Here is a 21,407-nt window from a genome sequence, read left to right on the forward strand (position 1 = left end):
CAGATGGGTTTCTAACAGAAATGTGTCAGTAATTACAGTATCAATAGTTGAGCTGGAGTGCAAGTTTCTACAGATGCCTCTGATTTGATACATCAAATAAAGATGATAAAACTTCTGTTGCTGATGCTAATTGACATGTAGCATAGCTATTTTTTTTAGACCTGATAAAAGGATTACATATGTACCAACCTCCTGTCCATTTTTCTAAATATATGATTTGTTCTAGGAAAGAGAAATTATCACTCCCTAAAAAGCTTGCCTCTCTATAAAGAATGGCACAGCAATTATGCCAGTGTCAGCTAACAGCGGTCAGATTCTTTCCTACTGCAACACCCACTGCTCTAGTCAGGCGTCAGCTAAAGAAGCTGGAATACACTCACTAGCTGGCTACAGGCACTAGAGATCTGGCAAAAACCTGCTGTCTGACTGCTCTGATCACACTATAACAGATCCTCTTTCCATTCCTGACATCTTGGAATGAAAACCTTCACTGTGTGCTTGCAAGACTATACTATTTCAAAGAACAGAACTGTGTCACACTCCCAGTTAAATGTGATCATCAAGTGAGAAAACAAGGAACTTCATACAACTATAATATGTACACAGAACATGCCAAGAAAGACCAAACAATTCCTGCAGATTCACTGCAAAGACCTCTTCTTAATATCAGCAGAGTTCAACTATGAAGAAGTGATTTAAAAACAATCCAAAAAACTCAGCTATTTCAGCGATTATATAAGCAGACTTACTTGAAAGGCAATGTTTAAGCCAGTTGCTGATGTGGCAATTTTTATTTTAAGCACATGATCAGCATTTTACAATTTGAAAATATGATCATTCTATTTAACAGCAGTTAAAATACAAATCCTGTTTTGGCAAAAATGGTGTATTTTCCCTGTTCCATCATCTCATAAACACATCTTTCTCCAAGCTGCAGAAATTCCTGTCTTCTCAGTGGTCTCTAAGCAATACATTTGAAATCAAGAGTTCTGAGAAGCTTATTTTGTCTGAAAACTGAAACTGCTACTTCTTCAAATGAAATATGACCACTAGCTCTACTGTAGTACACCTTCAGCACAGCCTGCAAGTTCTGTAGCATGCATTAATCTTTACCGACTACCCCAGGCTATCAGAAGACTCACACCTAACAAGAAGTAATCACTTATCAGTATGCCCTTGCTTCCTTTACTTAGCAGCAACATCCAGATTTTGCAGCTGCATTAGAAAACCTTATACCAAAATACAGTTATTCTTTTATACTAAGTACACACACACAAGACACGAGTAGCCAATCAGGCTTTTATGGCAACTACTAGGCAGCCATGTTTACTGAAGAGACAATTAATGCTTAACTAAAGTAACCCATCAGATACACACGGTGGAGGGAAGCAAATAAGAGGAGGGGAGGGAAGACAGGCTATATTACTGTCAGGAAAAAGGAAAAGGTAGGCTTTTCCTTCCTAACTTACTTTCAGAGTCTTCACAGCATAAATTATTCAACTATGCTGGATTTTGCTTATTGCCAAGACATCATAAGACATAAATCATTTAAACTTACATCTTCTCCATAATGGTTTGCACCTCTTGAAATCCTTCTGTCAGCAAAACCCTTTTGCCACTGGCTCCCAGATTGATTACTTTACTTACTTAAAAATGCTGTGAAGCACTTAGTTCATCCTCTACCAGAGGTCCTTCTGTCAAAGTACATCAACATTCTCTTCAACAAGCTAGGCTACACTATCACCTGCCTCAATATTTCCCAATCTCCAAGGAAGCCTCACCCCTGTCTCCGTAGAAAAAGCTCTGTATTAGAGAAAGGAAGAGCCACCAATCACTCAATGCAGAAGATCAAGCAAAAACCTGATTTATCAGAGCTGGAAAAAGAGTTGATGAGAAAGACTGCCGTGAACAGGCTTCAAGAAGTAACTTTCAAACAAGCACTGCGTCCATGACTTACCACTGTAATTACCATTCCAGTTCTCCAGCCTCCTGTCTGCAAGTAATCCTGCCTCTTGTTACTTCAGAGAGAACAGTCCCCCTCACCCCAAAAATTTAACAAATCTGCAGCAAGAGACTTTTTTTCTGAATAGCTTTTAGAAAGCAGAATAACTTTGCAAGCTTTTCCATCCCTCTGGATGACAATTCCCTGGATACCTGAGAACAGTCTGCATAAATCAACTAAAGTTCTGTCCTGGGGAGACTTTATGATGTTCGTATCCCCAGCTGTCTGTTCTGTTTATGTTAGATGTTAAGTTCTGCACCTTCAAGACTGGTTCTGAGAGCAAAGACGGGGAAGAAGAAGCTGCAGTTTGTGTTCTGACACAGCACTCACTGCCCCACATGCTGCTCTGCACTGCTCTGTCTGCAGCATGGACAGACAGAGGGACAGAGCTCTCCTTTGCCTTTCGTTAGTTGTCGCTCTAGATTAGGAACGACTAAGAAGCATGACAAAACTCTCCTGTGAGGTGTACAGGAGAGCAAGTTTTATTGCCTCATATCTTTTTTTAAACTCTTACTGGTCAGTGAACACATCACCATCATAGGTCAGTGGTGTACACCACCCCTCGACCTTCTCTTGCAAGAAAACAAGAAACTGACAAACAGCACCTGCAAGGCTGCTTTCTGTCTCTGAGGATTGTTTTAATTCCTCCTTATGATTTCCCAGGCCATTTTCTCAGGTGAGACTGAGAAAATTATGTGGCCTGCTTTTCCAGACACTGTGCTCCTTGCTTTCTGCTCGCATTTAGCAACCATAGTTAGTTTTTAGCTGGCTGAGGCAGAGAAGCTCCCTGGACTGTGTTTTTCCCTTGGATCTGTTTAAACTTGCTCTGGACTGAAAACCCAGAAAAGCCCTGGGAGCTCACACCTGTGTCCCACAGGGCCTGGGCTTTGGCACTTCCAGCCCTGGAGGGACTGACAAGAGACTGAGCAAACTGAGCTACCCCATGACAAGGACCTTCTGGATTTGCCATCTCTCCAAACAGTGAGAGGTTTCATTGTTTAATATTATTAATTTCTTATGCTTTGTAGATACTTTGGTTGTTAAAGAAACAGTTTTTCCCACTTTCCTCCAAGGAATTTTTTTCTTGAGCCAGCTGGGGGAGGGGCCGCTTGAATTTGTTTTCTGGAGGGACTCCATTCAGAGGTTTTCTCCCAAATTTGCCCTAAACCAGGACAAATATGATTACTGGCGCCCAATGTGGGGCTCGAGAAAGTGGAAAAAACTTGTGCTGATTTCATTTTATTTGTACTTACTCTGTATTGGGATAAAACAGTCAGTAGCCATGTTGTTTGAATTCATGATGTCTCTTGGGGTGGAGGTCTTCATGTGGTTCTGGTCCCTAGGTTTTTTGAGGTTTTAATACCTTTCTAGTCCCTAGATTTATTTTCTTTTCTGGAGATAGCTCCAATATTGTCCCTAACAAGTAGCCTTTACAGTAGAGAGGCATGTATTAGAATAGGTATTGTGCGGGGCTTTGTGATAATGATTTATAGGAAGTTCATAAAGGTACTGGAGCTTCATGTTTATGCTTTATGTGTCAGGTAAGTTTGGTTTCTGGTTTCTTTTCTACTCTCCGTCCCAGACCTAGTAACGTGTTCTGAGGGGTTATCAATGATCCTCCTTGCACTTGCGACTACTTTTTAAAAAATTTTAAGCTAATTTAACAGAAGCACCCTTTCAAGTTTTCCACAATCTGGGTTAATAGATATATGCAAATGAATGACTGGATTAAACTGATAATGTTAAGAATCAGAAATGTAACCATAAAAAATTCCCTACAGAAACAATTTAGGCAAAACCCAAAAAAAAGTCAGAGAATCTGAAGACTGCAGTGACTATACAGTGTTCCCTGTTTACCTGCCAAGCATTTCAGAGCAGATCCTCTTATCACAACCAAACAATCCAACAGGGGAACCTCTATTTACTAGTATGACCATTTCTTGCCCACATAAAGTAGAAATATATAGACTGGGATGAAGATGATTAGTGCATGGAATTGCTACAAACAGTATTTTTTCCTATTTTTTTTTAACTGCTTAGACTTTGATGCCTTGTGTAACTAGAGATGTAAGAGCTGTCATTGCTGCACAATGGCTTGTAGTCTTGAGCAAGACACACATTTGGTAAGGGTTACTCTCTCTGTTTTCTTTTACAGGAGGAGAAAAATATTTACATTTTTAAATCTGTTCCCATGAAGAGAAAGGAACAAATTCTGCACGTAACTTTCTTGCTCCCCAGCCTGTCATGGGAACATCAAATGGCAAATACTCTCTGAAACAAATTAATTTTTGGAGCAAATAAAGTATCTTTCATAATGACGAAATAAGGTACAATATAGGACATTGTTTACACCATTTCGGTCAAGTGAAAGCTTCATTTGCTTATCAGTGTTTCCAGAAATAAACTGAATCAATGAGACTCCAGCAAGGAAATAACAAAATACTTAAGAACAAGAGCAAAGAACAGAACAAACTGGTAATTAAAAGATCTTTCCCAATTTTTTTTTTGGCATAAGGAGAAAATAAGCAGACATAGCTGTCTGCAACAGTTGTTGCAAATTTGTACTAAAACCTTCACTAAATAAAAATGCAAGTGATTATTTGGTATTTCTGTAAGAAACAGAAACATCTCCTGTGAAATAACAACATGCTTTTTTCTATATATCAGTAATAAAATAACCACATGAATATTCTGCTCTCTCTCAGAAATATAAAAAAGTGCCATGCAGCGACACTGATAGCCAAATTACCCTGAACTACATTAGCACAACTACAAAACCAATAAAAAAATCTCTTCTGTGAAGTTATTTTTAACAGATAATGGTAAAAGGCTATTTTAAGCACAAATTTATTACCAGTCTGGCCCACTGCTTTGCCCCAAAACCAGTTACACCAGCACGAACAGAAGCCGCTGTGATTGGCAATACAGCTTCAGTCGGCTTTGCTGGTGAAAATACCTCAGGCTGGGATTCAACAAATCTCCAGCTGTAACAAGAGTCTTAAAAAGAAAACAATGTAACTCTGTTTCTCTCGCCTGCAAATACTACCTTCTCAAGTTAATACTGAATGATGGAAATTTTCAGACATTTACCCTTTCTAATACAGTAGGCTACTGTTGTAGCCATTATTAGTTTTACTTCAGGCTACTGACTCCAAGTTCTGGTCTACTCCTTGTTTTTGGAAAAAGCAAATGGCATCCCTATCTTCAAGAAGCAGCTAGCTGACATCCTCAACATATTTGTCACTGTAGGTATCAGTATAGGTACAATATAGGTATGATAAATACCATTTATGTATATAAATACAGCCACATATTTATTTTATGACACTTTACAATTTCAGTAAATATGCACTATGTTTTAACTTAAAGGAAAAGTGTGCCCTAGCAAAGATTACCTATTTCTATAAAACCTTGTTATAAAAATAAATTTTAAGTAGTACATTTGTCATCTGTTCATCTCTAACCTACCTTTTTTTAAGAATAAGAGGGCAAAAAGAAAAAAGTCTATCTTAGCCAAAATGCATTCACATTCATAGTGATGAGTTTACCAAAGTAAAAGTTACAAAAATCTGAAGGAAAACTGCTTTCCACTGACTGAACTAATAAAACTTGAAGTACTTTGTGGTATTAAAGCAAAAAGCACAATTAATAAATAAAACCCATTAGCTTAGTCTTACAGGCTCTTGAAAATCCTGCAGTGAAGTTCAAGAATGACAAAACATTTTACGCACTATGTGAGACACCCCATTTTCCTACATTTTGGATGCAAACATCAGCAAGAACAGCTATTTGTTGCTCTCTTCCATCTGCTGGCTTGCATAGTTATACACAAAACTATGACCCTGTTCACAAAAGTGTTTGATTGTCCATTTCCCTGATCTCTGTGATTTCATGCTAGAATCTTGTAGACTTTAAGGCAGTTTTAAATTAAGGTTACAAGTTAAGTACCTTCCTGAATCAAAGCCTGGAAAATTGCTGCAATGCATGCTTCATAAGGATAAGAAAAGACTGGCAGTTACCAGTAAAAACAATTATTTCACATTAAAATTATTTTTATCTAAATATGTTGTGTGAAGTAGCCAAAATACATGTTTCATTGAGATTCTAATCTGTCACAACTTCACAAGTTTTTTTACTGTCCTTAAACCACCAGTGACAATTTATTACTTTAGATTTTGCAATGTCTTTTCCAACAAGTACTACTGCCAACCTCCACCTGAAGTATTTTTCTCCTAATGTAGGATTTGGTAAATTTCTCAGCTCCTGAGGCTTTTTTTCCTACCTAGAAGTAACTACTGAGTTAAACAAAGTATCATAGTGCAATTAATATGGCATGCTAAGCCGATGTTTGCCAATGAAACTATTTAACTGTCTGGATTGCTGTTGTGCTCATTTGCCTGGTACAATAAAACAATTTAAGAATTAAAATAAAACGTGAAGAGATTTCTAAGAGCAGCATATACGCCAAATAAGGCCAGTAAAGTAAAATGAAGGCCCTGCCAAGGAACTATATGTAGCTAGTGGAGTTTCTCCTACAGATTGGCATTCGAGCACCTTATATTCCATAGGCAAAAAACAGGGATATTAATCTATTTTTTACCTTGGCAAACAAATGTATTCCTGTATCAGAAATAGTGTAGCCAGCAGGACTGGGGAAAGGATTGGCATTGATGAGATCACACCTCAGAGTCCTGTGTTCAGTTCTGAGCCCCTCACTTCAAAAAGGACTTTAAAATGCTAGACTGTGTCCAAAGAAGGCCAACAAGGCTCATGAACCATCTAGAGATCCTGTCTTCTGAGGAACACCTGAGGGAGCTGGATAAGTGGAGGCTCACGAATCCTCAATGCCCTCTACAATTACCTGAAAGGAGGTTGTAAGGTGGAGTCCAGAGTCTTCTACTGTGTCTACAGGGAGAAGACCCAAGGAAATGGCCTCAAACCCAGACAGGGGATATTCAGATTAGGTATCAGAAACATTTTTTTCACTGTTAGGGTGGTCAGGTACTGGAGCAGGTGGCCAGAGAGGTGGTGGAGTCACTGTCTTTTAGAGGTGTCTGGATCTGGCACTGGGTAATATGATTTAGGGCTTGCACTGGTGAATGCTGGGTTGACAGTTGGACTTGGTGACCTTAAAGGTCTCTTCCAACCTTGATAATTCTACGTTTTCTTTCAATTTTTCAGTCCATCTGTCTTCCCCTGTGATGAAGTAGATGCCAAGAACCAATAGGCTCAAATTCAAAGTTCAAAAACCTACTTACATAGCACATTCTCCTTCAGAGTACAATCATCCATTTCAGTAACACAATTAGCTCAAGATTTTTGTCTTTTAGAGACATAACAAATTACCACTGTTGAGTAACTTAACTCTCTCTGTACGAATACATCCTTGTAGCATGACCAAGTTCTGACTGGAAAGATGCTGCAGTGGTTTCAAAGGCTATCTAGCATCAAGAAGCAGCTTTACACTTCCCACTAAATTAACAAAATATAGCTAAAGATTTTAAGTAACGAAACAAAAATTTCCAATTGAATACTTCTTAATATCATGCAAATGTACAATTACAATTTACCATCTTCAGAAAGCTGCCCTTCGTCTTGTAAACATTTAAGTTTACACTTTCCAGCAAGTCACCAGTTTACTAAATATTAAGTGGTCAAGTAAATGCTAAGGATAAACAAAAAAACCTAGTTACACTGCAGAAGACAAATGTAAATTACCAAGTTTAAGAAATATTTACAAAACTCCCTTGAAAACTTCCTAAGAACTCCATCTAAGAATGGAATGCTGAATCTAAGTCTGGATTACTGTACACAATGTCGCAATGAACAGTGCCACAGCCCAGCTGCAGCAATGCTGCTGGTACCAATGCGCTCAAAGTTCTCACTTCACTGACCGCACCAGGAGGCAGCTGACAACAGGGTTCCTAAATGTTTTGCTCTAGTGTTCAGGAAATGGTTTGGATCAGACACTCATTAGAGCTGAAGAGCTATGACAAAAATGTTCTATGTAAATGTTCTATCACTTTCAATAAGGCTAATTTATTTCTTCTGGAATTCTACCTATAAATCTTCAACTTCTCCTGAAAGCAGAATACTACCACTAGGCACGACCACGATCTTACTACCCACAAATACTGTCAGTAAGGAAAATCTAACTGAGACACACTTAATGATGACTATGAATTGTAAATATAGTAGAAATTTTAGTTTGTATTGATTTTCTTGGCCTGCTTGACATGGAATTTCCTCTAGATGCTTTGTATTTAAGAAGGAAAGTAAGAAGGGGATTTTTTGTGCTGTACTGCTCATTTCATAAAAGGTTACTTTTACTGCTTTTATAGCAGAAAATATATATGTATATATAGTTACAGAAGCTGCAGAAACATCAATATGTTCATTTTAGCCACTTCTGACCTTTTCCAGAAAAATCTAAAAGTCAATCTTTGCTCACAAGGGAAGTAGTGTCAAAAATTAATGAAATATATTAATTAATTCAGATCAGTGGAGAAGAAGCAAGATGTAATATAGAAAGCAAAAGCCATTATTTTTCCCATTTATTTCCTTATCATTCAAAAAAGGGGAAAAATTGAAGGTCTTGTGGTTTCAATTAAATACTATTTCATTAAAATCTTGACAAAAACCCCAGTGACCTACTACTTTTTGTGCCTTAATTCATTAAGGCATGATTGAGTTCTCAAATTATTCAATCTTCAAACTTCAAAAAAACCCACCTTCTGAATGGGTGAGGTTACAATCTCTTGTAATATGAAGATAAATTCTTAAAATACCATTTTTCTTAAGCTATTAATAATTATTTTATATAAATTAGCCTTTTTGGGGAGTTTTGAATAAATATTATTTATAAGGAATCTCTTTTGCTTCTTTCATTTTGTATATCCTGCTCTTTATTTTTGAGCTGAGAAAGTACAAGAGAAATGTGTAAAACTTTTCTAGAATTATGACACAAAATGATACCCATTTTCTTAAACAGTCCTAAAACCTCAAAAAAAGCTAGTTAAAAACTGTCTTCATACATGTCAGAGATGTACACATGCATTAAGAGTGCATGTGAAAAAATACATATATATGTACGCCCCACTGAGAAAACACAAATCAAATCAAGACTGAAAAATCATCAAAAAACCTAATGCTACTATACTATGAATATTTCTGAAATTTATTTTACTGATTTCTGGTTAGTTAGCCATAGCATTCATAGCAGCATTCATAGAAATTCTGCCATTAAGAATGTAAATATTACCTTCTTGAAGCATAAAAGGTACATGTAATATACATATTTACAGATATATTACGGATTAAGACTGACAGATCAAGACACTCAACAAAGAATCCACATCTGCATAATTAACAGCATCCACACAAGTACTTTTCCCCTTGTTCTTAATTTGCCTGTAAAAAACCACTGGCATCTCCCTTTTCTTTGACAACAACTACATGCCTTTTGTTAACATAACTTGATGGTGACTTGAAGTAATCCCCACAATTCATATTGAATCTAGTAATATTGTAAATACTGTAATACTGTAAATGTTACTTTAACACAAATGACCTGCTATTTGCACCAAGGCTACAAGCTCCTAAATTGAGTGCAGTATAACTCCCTGAGTCTTAAATTTTAGTGTGCGTGCACAATTAATGCAAGCAGTCTATGACAGGCAACTCATGCAGTAGATTAATATACTTTGTAGTTATTATTGCCATGGAATTTAAATAGAAGTGTAATGAATCAGATATTTCATACTCAAATTATAAAGCAAGAGGGTATTAGTGTGATAATCTGTAACAAACCCCACTTCCCCAGTTTGGGGAAGTACTGTAATTTAATACCCATCTCAACGACAAGTGATTTTTTCAACATCTTGATTTCCAAACTTCAAGATTTTCTGGAAGAACTGTCAATTTCTCTGTAGCTGATTTAACACACTGACAGCCACTTCATTCTTCTTTACTGCATGCACCTCACTTTTAGATGACCTTGTCCATTTTGTCTATCACACTGCCCACACAGCCCATTAATAAAGTTTTACTTCATCAGAGAACGAAGAATTCAGCAACTCTTGTGAAAGCTCAAACCTTTTCCTCGTTCACCATAACTATTAAACTGATGGCAGTCAGCAAGAAACAAACAGAATCCTACAACAGTAGTACTACCACTAGGAGAACAGGATAGAGTTCTACTTTTCCTGCCTAATAGACCTTTTATACAAAAAAGATTGATACTACTTTTATACAAATAAGGACGATGTAAGTCTTCTAACTTTGTTTCACAATAGAAACTCCTATGAGAATTCATTGAAAACTACTTTTAGGAGTTGTCATCTTCTACCCACATCATCTTCTTGTCTAACGTGAGTAATTTTCCATGTAACATTAATCAAGTGAGCATAATCTTATTGGGAGAATAGAAACAAAATAATGTCTCTCTCCTACCTTCAAAAGCTGCTTTCCAATTGTTGGACTCATTTTTTCATCCACCATAAGAATTACTATTCCTCTGTCATCCATACCTCGGCGTCCCGCGCGGCCTGACATTTGAATGTATTCACCTGAGGATATCTGCAATAAAATGAGAGAAAGAAATTAACAAACATCAAGAAAACAGCAGGAACACATAATGTGCTAATTACAATTGCACAGGAAGTGACATGATGGATAAAAATTAGCAACTAATAGTTATCTAAGTTATCAAAGAGTTATCACAGATTGACTTCATTATTCATAATTACGATGAAACAACGATATAAATCCATGACTATGAATAATGTAAGTCAGCAGTTAAAGTTAACTGGTGCTCTTAAAGCTCTGTAATATGGTGCATCACTTCAACAAGCACAAAAACTTTATAAATTATAAAATTTATAAATTATAAAAACTCTTTTATAATGGAAGGTTGCTGAACATGGTGGAGATACCATAGATCTTCAACATACTGATAATGCATCTCTATCATCTTCAAATAATGTACCATTTCATTAAAATTATTCCAGATAACATTAATATACTGATACTTGCAAAATGAGTATTTTTACTCCTCCTAACTGTGAAACTGAAGAACTGGACAGGGAAAAGATGCAGCTACAAATAGTTACCTATGTCTTAGCAGATTATAAAGCAGGGGTTTTGTCATCTGTGGAACTGCATTCTTAGCAACTCCCACAAGTTTCACTTTAGGTCAGATTTCAAAAACTACTTAGGCAAACTGTGGTAAATAATTTGAGAAGTTTCACATTTCTACTATCTCAAAGGAAACCCGCTCTTATATATGTATCTTATAGATACGCAATCAGAATGAATGGTGAAACTCAACAGCCCAAACTAAGATTGAAGAAATGTTTGCCTCATAATACATAGATCAAGTTACTTGTCCTGTTCACTACAATTTTCCAACCGTTCAAAGATAAGCCCTGGCTCTTACAAAGCTTTGATTCAATGACTTGCAATATGTCATTTTTATTCCAAGTAAATCACATACCTAGTGTTAATATCTAAAATTTTTGTAATTATACAAAAAATTCAGCTGTAAGAAAACAATACTCTTCCAAGGTAAATCACCTCTTTTTGTGGGTCTGTCGAAACTAGTGATCATTATGATAGCATATGAAGCCTATTTATTCTTCATAGTTCTCTGATACAAAATAAAATATCTGGGTCTCAGTCTTGGAAAAGGTGTGCAGAAGTCTTAGTCTAATCCAATGTCTGTTGCTAACCTGCATTTGATCCCTTTTGATGTATCTATTAAATAATGTTATGGATAATCTGAGAAACCTTGTCTTCACAAATTTGTGTATTAACTATAACGGATTAGACACAAAGATTTTTGTAACAAAAAGTATTTTCTGCTATATTGAGGTGAACACTTCAAGTGTAAATTTAATCCTAATAAGGTTTAAGTACTTCACTTATTCTACAGAACCTCTTTATCACTTACCCATCGGAAGTCTTTCCCATCAAATTTACTGGCACTTGTAAACAGCACAGTTCTGGCCGGCATATTAATTCCCATAGCGAAAGTCTCTGTTGCAAATAAGGCCTAAATAAAAAGACTGAAGTTAAGCATGCAACAAAGAGGATCTCAGGCAAACATGAAAATAGTCAGCTATTACTACACAAAGCCTCTCTGGATTTTAATATATCTGTGCAGTCAATATAGCAAACACAGCATATTCAATACTTAAAAACTGGACCAAAGCAATCTTTCTGTCCTTATTTTTCCTGGGAAGGCGTGAAAACAAAATAGCTGGGACAATGTGAAAGACTCCAAAAGAAAACATAATGGAGTGCAAATTACATTAATCAATAATAGTAATTAATATAAATACTTGAGTTTGCAAGAAGAAAATAGGAATTAGCTACCTGAAAAAAACACCACAACTTTCATCTAAGGTTACACTTTTCGGAATATTTGTCCTTAGAACAACCAACATTCAGCTTGGTAAATGTCCACAGTCATTTATAGGGGTTAGATGTAACACAAAATAGTTGAAGAAAATATTTAAGTTAGACGCTGCAAGTTCAAGTACTTGTGAATAAAATCTGGAACACTTAAAAATACAGCTGCAATTGTGTAAATCTCCATTATAATACCAGCATACAACACAAGCTAAGGAATATTTCTTGAATTTTCAGGATTATCAGCCATGTATTCACAACAAACTACAGATGGACATGAAAAATACCTTTATTAGGCCCTCTGAGAAAAGGATTTCTATGGTTTCTTTTAAGATAGGAAGCAAACCACCATGATGAATACCAATTCCTCGCTTCAGAAGGGGAAGCACATGTTCAACCTGGGAAGAAACATACAAAAGACCAGGAAACAAATTTTAGCATTTGTTACCAAAAACTGTGTAGAAAGCCTCAACACTGCCGTTAGTGTTCATGTAATTCACTATTTCCTAATTCAAAGTAAAATAACTACACCTACAATCTTGTAAGATGCTGCTTAGAAGCTTGTATTTTTCCACTGTAAAGATAAGAAAACATCACTATGCTTTGTCATGATACAATAAATTAGATTGCAGATGCATCAAAGCAACTTTTTGAAAGCTTCAGCAATCAATAGTGGCAAGTGCATACTGCACTCCTAATTGAACTATTTCCAGACTGTTTTAACCCAGGCATACCTCTTTATAAACTCTTATGTTTATTTAAAAAAATAGTTGGAAAAAACAAAACCAAGGGGTAGGAACTCCCCTGTTAATTCTGACAAACATCATCTGCTGGAATTGTAACTGGAAGGAATACTTATCACCTCTTTCATAGTGACAAGAAGCAATGCAGGAGATAGTAAAACCTGGGGAGATTAATGAGATTATCCAGTTTTATAATTTCTGTACCATCTATAAAACACCCACATCTTCACAAGTTACAGTAAACAGTATACAGCAGCAATTTCATATCTATTCAAAAGGACCCTTTTCAATCTCCACTCACCTGAGGAAGCTTTTTGTCTTCATCTGAGAGACAATCAATTGCATTATTGAAGACTTCTTCAACCATTTTTTTTTCCTCATCTAAGAAGGCAATTTTAAAGATATTACAAAATGCAAAAGGCTGATACCAGATGTAAATAAAGTAATACCGTATTCTAACATTTACAGAATCGTACAATAAAAATTGAGTGGAATACTGTGAAGTCTACACAAAACCACCCACAATGGGTCAGGCCATCAAGACTTCAACTAGCTTAGAGGAGCCAGGTGGTAACCAGAAGCACACTATCAGGAAAAGAAAAACTAGAAGAAACCTGCTAGAATAGTCCGAACTTCAGCTACTTCCAAGCTTGCGATTATCAGTCTTATGTGTTCCCCACCTATTTCGTAACCTTCCCCTGTTCCTCTTCTACCTACTAGTCTCTGTCTGCATTGACACAGAGGTTCTTCTCTGTTCACTCTCAAAATTTATACGATTTCTAGTAAGTAATATAAATATCAAGAATATATATTCAAAGATGTGAATCTGAAGAAAACTGAAAATATACCTCTGCATTTACACTGATCTTTAAATTTGCTGACAGAAACACCTGTATTATTCTACCACACCAAATCAAAATGTGTGCAAAGACTGGAACTAATAAGCAGACAAGACCCCTTAACAGCTCATAAACATGAAACAGTACTTTGATTTACCACAAATTCCTTATTTTTGCTAAAACTCTTTAGATTTCCAAGAAGCAATGAGCTTAAAATTATTTGCAAAGCATGGCCTTAGTCCAAGATGAAAAAAATTTCTTTGTTTACCTTGTGGTTTTTACTTTGAGAGGCAAGGGGAAGGGAGACAAAGAAAACTGGATTGCATTGTCAAGAAAGAACAGTCTAGTGGTTTCTTATACAGCTGTTTGGACTTTGGGAGTAAACTACTTTTCTAATGAACATAACATAAAAATTTTGGGAAATACTTATTTTATGATCAGTCCTCACCCATTATGGATGGAATTTTCTAGGAACTCATGTGTTATTATTACAATAAATGGCATACTAGAGCAAGAAATAGACTTTAAATTCGATGAATAGTTTAACACTGTGAAGACAAAGTACTCTGTGCACCAATACCTTTCTATTAAATACAGCATGAGGTACCTGTATAATGAAAAGGTAAATGAAAAAAGAAGTATGTATTTTTCTTTTGGTTTTACACAAAATGTTCAACAGGAAAAGTAGTATTTCACAACAGACTATATCCGTGAATAAAATTTGACTGGGTTTATCTGTACCTGTATTGAAATCTAGTTTTGTCATCTGAAGTGCATAGGCTTCACAGTCTTTCTTACTGAAGCTGAAAATAATCACAGGTTGGAAATTCCTTTCCATGATCATTTTCACAATCTTAAAAACATTTGAAGGACCTGCAGAAAGATTACATGAATTTCAATTAAAATAAAAGTATCTTAAGGAGTCTGAGACACAAGCACAACTTGCACAGAAGTTAGAAAAAAATTTATACCAAAAATTACCTCAGAATGGGTTCAAACTCACCTTTTGTTCCTCCTTTTCTGCCTTTCTGATCCCCTTTTGCTAAGTCTCCTGCATCTCTAAGCACTTGCATTGCTGTATTAAAATTATCTTCTCTGAAATCTCCCTAGATGTAAAACACAACTTTTGTAAATAGTTATTTACAAAACCCACTTAAAATTACTTAGTACTTTGCACAGCCAGTATCATTACCCCATATATAGACAGATAAAACAAAAACAAAAAAAACAAAACAAAAAAAAAAAAATGCATAAGCTATCAAAAGTGTGTACTAGGTCAGTGCCACAGCTCAGAATTACACCGGTGTGTCTCTTAAATTGCTGCTCATTGTTCTGTCCACCAATACTGCCCACCACACCAGACCTGCTGAATGACACGGTACCAAAACTGACTTTTAGGTATGCCCACATAAACTACACTGACCAATGAAGACCTATTTTGAAGTGCAGCACTTCTGTTTATGGCATTAACTACTGCTGAGTGAGCTAATGATAAATTTTAAACAAGTTTTTAAATTAAAGAAACAAAAATATTTTGCTCCCTTGACCAAAGTCAAATTTACAACCACTACATTTTCTCTGGAGTAAGAAATGGTACAAGGAACATCAACTACTTTGCAGATTTACAGAAAGCAGTATGCATTTTAGAAAACAAACAAGGATGTGGGCACTTAAGACATCTCAGGGAAGTATTACTCAGCTAATTGCATGACATTAGATAATAAAACCAATTTCTTGTGTAAGACTCCAAAAAACTAAGACCAATTCAGAGATCACCAGTGCTCACTTGTACATAATCTAAACATAAACATATTTTATACAGCCTATCCAAATTTTGCAAGAGCTCAAGCTTTTGACTGTTAAGTGAGGAAAACAATCTTTCAGACAAATTTGTTCAAAAAAGAACATTCCTTACATTTTCATCAACAACCAGATGGAGTCCATCTCCTCCTGCTGGAAATATATAATGCTGCAGTGGAGTGGGTCGATAGTCAGTGTAAATCACGTGGCAAGGCTATAGAGAAAGAATTCATATAAATATTTTATAATTGCATTGTAATATCACCTGCTTGATGAAAAATCCAATACGTTACTATTAAAATACAACTTCCTATAAACCAGAGAAACGAAGACAACAAATTTCATTTCCTCAATATGGATTTTGTACTAATGGCATTGCTTAAGAAAATGGAAGTTTGCAAATGCTTTAGAACACAAATTTCCTACAAAAATGATTTCCCATAAAAACAAAAAGTAAAGATAGCCAGTATTAATTCCAGCATTATCGGATAGACTGGAAAAATTAATTTCTTATAAAATCAAAGTAAAACCTGTTAATTTGTATTTTGAAAAAAAAGCCTGCACACCTACAGAGCCCACCAGCTGAATTCTCCCAATAACCTCTTGTCTATCAGCCCTCAGAAAATAACAGTTCGTTCACATTATTTTGTAACTCAGAATGATTGCTAAAATCAGACAGGTGCCTAAATAATTGAAGAAAATAAACATTAAGAAAGAGCTCAAATGTTGCCATTCATAAGCAACAGCCAGTATACCTGCAAAAGTAGGAATACAGCTGAAGAAGCCAGGAGTGAGGTATACTATCATCTATAAGCAGTAAAACAACTAAAAAAGTACTCAGAGGTCCAGTTATCAACCAAACGGACAATCTTATGCCACTAGACAAATAGCACAGAGGTAGAGAATATCAGAAATATAACCTGTTTGTGAAGATGGCAGATCCATTCAGCAAACTGACGAGCATTTGGAATAGTTGCAGAAAGGAACACGTAATGTACGTTATCAGGAAGCAAAATAATAGTCTCTTCCCAAACCACACCACGCTCTGAAAATGGAAAGGCATATGGGAAATTTATGTGATCAAAGTATGTTTCTCACCCCCAAATCCAAAGAACAACACGCTTAAAAACAAAATAAGACAAAAAATGAAACAAATCTCCTCTACACAAGTGGGGTATATAAAATGTTTTAAAAGTTGTTTCTGCTTTAGCAAAGATATATATACATATATATATCTTTAACAACAGATATATAACATTATATAATTACAACATTATATAATAATGCAGCACATATTTATATAAGTTAGTTTATATGTTTATTTTATAAATATTAGTTATACTAGTTTATAAATTTATATATATATTTATTCATAAAGTATATAAATTCAGTAGTAAACAAATGATGAATTATTTATACAAAAAAAAATGACGGATTTTAAAAGAGAAACTAATTCTTCAAAAGAAAAATAAATTATTCTTGGGGAAAAAATACAAAGATTTGAAAAGAAAAATAGTATATATTGTATACCTGTATCTCTCATGTAGTGAATTTCATCAAATATAACCCAAGCAACTTCACGCATAACTTCAGAACCTCTGTAAAGCATACTTCTCAAGATCTAGAAGAGGAAAATGAAATAACAAGTCATGTAACAATGGACATCGATAAGAAACTACCAGAATTTTTGATTCACATTTACATGGATATATAAAATCATATTTTGCACAAAACATAAGAGCATTTAAAGATAGGTTTTGAGACTCTTTCCAAGTTCATTTCAATATAATAATCTCACTGCCTGATTAAAAACCAGTTCTCAGAAAGGAACTTGATAGAATGAAACAAGGTATTTCTCCAAGCTTCTGCTGGCAGGTAATAGTTTCAGCTCCACAGACCTACTTCTGCCAAGCCTTCCTTTTACCTCATCCTAATTGATAACCTCCCTGTGATTTTTGTCAGAAATCAAATCATTCGATCTCTCCAGTCTTTCCCTACTAAAGTTATGCATGTTCATAAAAATGAACATAAAAATCATAAAATGAATCATACAAAAGCAAAAGATGAAAATTCCTACTCAGGCTGCATTTCTACAATGGAAATGTGACAACTCTGTAAACAGTTACTTTGATACCAAAGGTAAAAAGCTACATATTCCTGGAGTTCTAGCACCTACTGTGAACTACTCAACTATCCTTCAATGATTTTGCTTTCCCAATTCTGCCTTTCGAGAACAAAATACTGACCATCAGATTTAAGAAATCTGACTTTCAGCATTTCACATCTACAGAATACGCAGTGTCTTGAGCACTCAGGAAATTAAATTCTTTCTCCACATTAGAATCAGAAGTTCCTGACTTACAGAGCAAAAAGCAAAACTTCACAGAGGTTTAACTAAGTTTTTAAATAACCAAAAATTAAAACATTCAAATGAGTCACAATGAACTTTAAAACATTTTCTAATCTGACTAAGCTACTTTAGTATTTTAAAATTACATCTTCCCAATCAAAAAGGATAGAAGAAAACACCGATCAAGAATTAATGTCTGATCTTACCTCAGTTGTCATTACCAAACAAGAAGCTGTAGGATTAATGGTGACATCCCCAGTCATCAAACCAACATCTTGAAACTCTTCATACATCTCACGGTACTTCTGATTACTTAAAGCTTTAATTGGACTCGTAAATATCACACGCTGCTTTTCCCTCAAAGCCAGGGCAATTGCATACCTGTATTCAAACAATATCCATATTAACAGCTGTCAGGAACACAATGTGCATTACTTTGCTTAAGAACAAATTAAATCATGCAATACAGAACATCAAGAGAATGATACACAGCATTTGAATCCATGCTCTAATACACCCAGCACTTCATACTCAGATTATTAAGTTCAGTGCAACTATAATTGCATCTCTGGAGAGTGAGAAATCTTCAGACACGAAGTTAGATGATTTTTATGGACACAAGAGTCCATTAAAACACTGTCACGGTGTCATAAAAAAACTATTATTACTTGAATGCATGCTCTAATATATCTTCATGCACATTTCACTTCTCACTTCAGGTCAGCATTTCACTGTCTGAACCAGATCCTGACAGAGAAGCTGGTGACTAAATCAAACCACTGCTTCTAACGAAGAGAAAAAGGAAAAAAAAACCAAAAAACAAAAGCCCACAGAAGAAATGCCTTACCAGTTCTAGCTAGGGGCTAGAAAACAAAGTTATTTTTTTCTAGAGTTACAGAAACCTGTATTCAAGAAACTTACATTTCAATCTATACAGTAACACCTTGCCCGTTTAAAAATAAAAGCTACACTTAAACACAAATTAAGCCTTTCACTACCAAATAAATGATGAAACATGTAATTTTTATATTCAAGAGTAGCCAGTACAATTTTAACACTTATGGACTAAATGCTGTATCAAGAAATTGGGATGCAACAGCTACTGATGGTTCAAGAAAGTGACAGAACAGACATCACACTGTTCATTCATTAGAGCCTGTTAGAAAAGTACTTACTCAGCACAAACAGTTTTGCCCGCTGATGTGTGAGCTGACACTAACACAGACTGGTTATTATCTACACAAAGAATAGCTTCTCTCTGGAAGGCATCGAGAATAAATGGATATTCCTAAAAGGAAAAAAGCAAAAATGTTACAGAAGTTTAACACAGACTTACATCTAACTACTTTTCTGACTGACGCAGTATGTAAATTAAAGGCAGAAATTAAATACTGCAGACACTTGTAATTTTTGCTGATCTAACCCAGTATTATGCAATGACTTTGTATTTAATTATTTTTATCTCATACCGTACCTAAGATCTTTGCTTATGTCTTGTTGTCACAGCAAATGAAAATCTTGCCCTGATGACTGAATTTTCACTAATTTACCAGCTTAGGATCAGAACTAGAATGCTGCCCCTGCCTGATGTTACAAAATGAACAGACGTCATAACAGCCTATCCACCTCATTCAAGCACATAATTTTCTCTAACGAATTTTAAATATAGAAACATCAATTTTATTTATGATTGACCATCTTTTACAGACATTACTGACAAAGTATGCAATTTTTCCCTCAGCTCTCACTTACTATGTAAAGCATGTACATAAAGAAAAATAAATGGAATCTACCACATACTTTTGCAGCTTTTCCAGTTCTTGGCTTCAGACCTGTGAATTCTTCATTTGCTGGAAGCGCAACCTATGAAATACATTTAAAATAAAACAGTTGCAGATCTCTGTGTCCACAGGAGTGACATTTCTGGCAATGTGAAGTGTATAACAACCAATTTTAATTTCTGTTATCCTGCTTCTACAAGCTCATGTGTCAGTTCTTCTCAGGAGTTTTTCAATCAATCTCTGTATTCTCCTGCCTCAACAGTGCTGCTTCTCTTACTTCTCTGATATCCCTATTGTATTGTGTGAAATATTACTGCTTCACATACCTTGGAACACTAGCTTTTCAGCCAAGACACGATCATGTCTTCTGGCCATGTTCAAAGGAATTGATGAGCTCACACTGATAACATTCCCTTTCCAAATACACCATATTTATACTGGTACCATTCCCATTCCTGGCCAATATCTAATATTTATTCACTTTAAATATGTAAGCTCTCTTCAGTTACTGAGTGATGGCAAACCTTTACCAGACTCTCAAAATCACAAAAACCATACACACACATGGGCTTTAGAGCCCTGATGAACAACTGTATATTCCCTCGTTACAGAAGGCTGATGGTACAGAGCCCTTGAACATACCCTAATTAATTTAAGTTAGTTCTGGAAAACAGTACAGAAGCAAAAAAGACAGTAACAGTACAAGGAAACTGAAATTTTCTTATTTGATTCTCACACAAACTCCTTCTGATAGTCATATATGGATGCAGGATGATTCAAGAAAACATTAAGAAACCATTAATAATTTGTATTTTTCATATTTGAATTTGCATTTATGTCTATCAACTTGAAAATGGGTAGTTTTTATTACTTTGCATATAAAATATCTAATTTTTCATTTTTACCAAAATATATCTTTCAACAGTAATCTTCTTTACAAGAAAGTCTTGGAGAAGAGAATATAAAATGTTCAATTGTGAATGGGAAGACTGGACACTAGTAAAGAGTTATCAAACATTGGACCAGCCTGCCCAGGAAAGTGGATATCATCCCTGAAGCCATTTAAGTGATGTGTAAATGTGGCACTTGGGGTGCCAAGGTTTAGGAAAGGACTTGATAGTGCTGGGTTAATGGTTTGACTCAATGATCTCAAAGGCCTTTCCCAACCTAAAAAATTTTATGGTTCTGTGATATAATAATTGCAAGCAAGATAAAGAACACTGCTATACTGACAGTGATAGACACAATTAGGTGTAACAAGTCTGTATTTTTCATGTGCTTTTTCACTGCACTCACCTCATGTGTACAACCTTCAACAGTTTCAACAGATTGCACCTTTACTTGAGGCATCAGATCTGTCAGACTAAAAAGAAATCAGTTAGGATTGCCAAAAATTATTCAAAAATCCTCTTGATTATTTCTGATGTATACATTTTACTGATCCCACTAACATAGAAAATGACTTAAAATGTTGGCTCTGGT

At 35.4% G+C, this 21,407-nt stretch overlaps 1 protein-coding gene across 2 annotated transcripts in view; it reads right to left on the reverse strand.

The window, feature by feature from the left end:
- The window catches only part of MTREX (Mtr4 exosome RNA helicase), a 44,396-nt gene that overhangs the window by 20,942 nt on the left and 2,047 nt on the right, over positions 1-21,407 (reverse strand). For both annotated transcript variants that reach the window (XR_015280072.1, XM_023944569.2), the window contains exons 3-15: positions 21,222-21,288; positions 19,945-20,007; positions 19,320-19,432; positions 18,351-18,525; positions 17,325-17,415; positions 16,715-16,839; positions 15,910-16,008; positions 14,998-15,100; positions 14,736-14,867; positions 13,457-13,536; positions 12,700-12,810; positions 11,952-12,053; positions 10,454-10,579 (exon numbers count right to left, since the gene is read on the reverse strand). Coding sequence is in view for 1 of the 2 variants with exons in the window: in XM_023944569.2 (XP_023800337.1) it covers positions 10,454-10,579; positions 11,952-12,053; positions 12,700-12,810; positions 13,457-13,536; positions 14,736-14,867; positions 14,998-15,100; positions 15,910-16,008; positions 16,715-16,839; positions 17,325-17,415; positions 18,351-18,525; positions 19,320-19,432; positions 19,945-20,007; positions 21,222-21,288 (1,387 nt within the window). In the remaining variant the exon portion in view is untranslated. The remainder of the gene's footprint in view (positions 1-10,453; positions 10,580-11,951; positions 12,054-12,699; positions 12,811-13,456; positions 13,537-14,735; positions 14,868-14,997; positions 15,101-15,909; positions 16,009-16,714; positions 16,840-17,324; positions 17,416-18,350; positions 18,526-19,319; positions 19,433-19,944; positions 20,008-21,221; positions 21,289-21,407) is intronic.

The sequence above is a fragment of the Cyanistes caeruleus genome, chromosome Z (assembly GCF_971803275.1).
Source record: "Cyanistes caeruleus chromosome Z, bCyaCae1.hap1.1, whole genome shotgun sequence".
NCBI classification, from domain to species: domain Eukaryota; kingdom Metazoa; phylum Chordata; class Aves; order Passeriformes; family Paridae; genus Cyanistes; species Cyanistes caeruleus.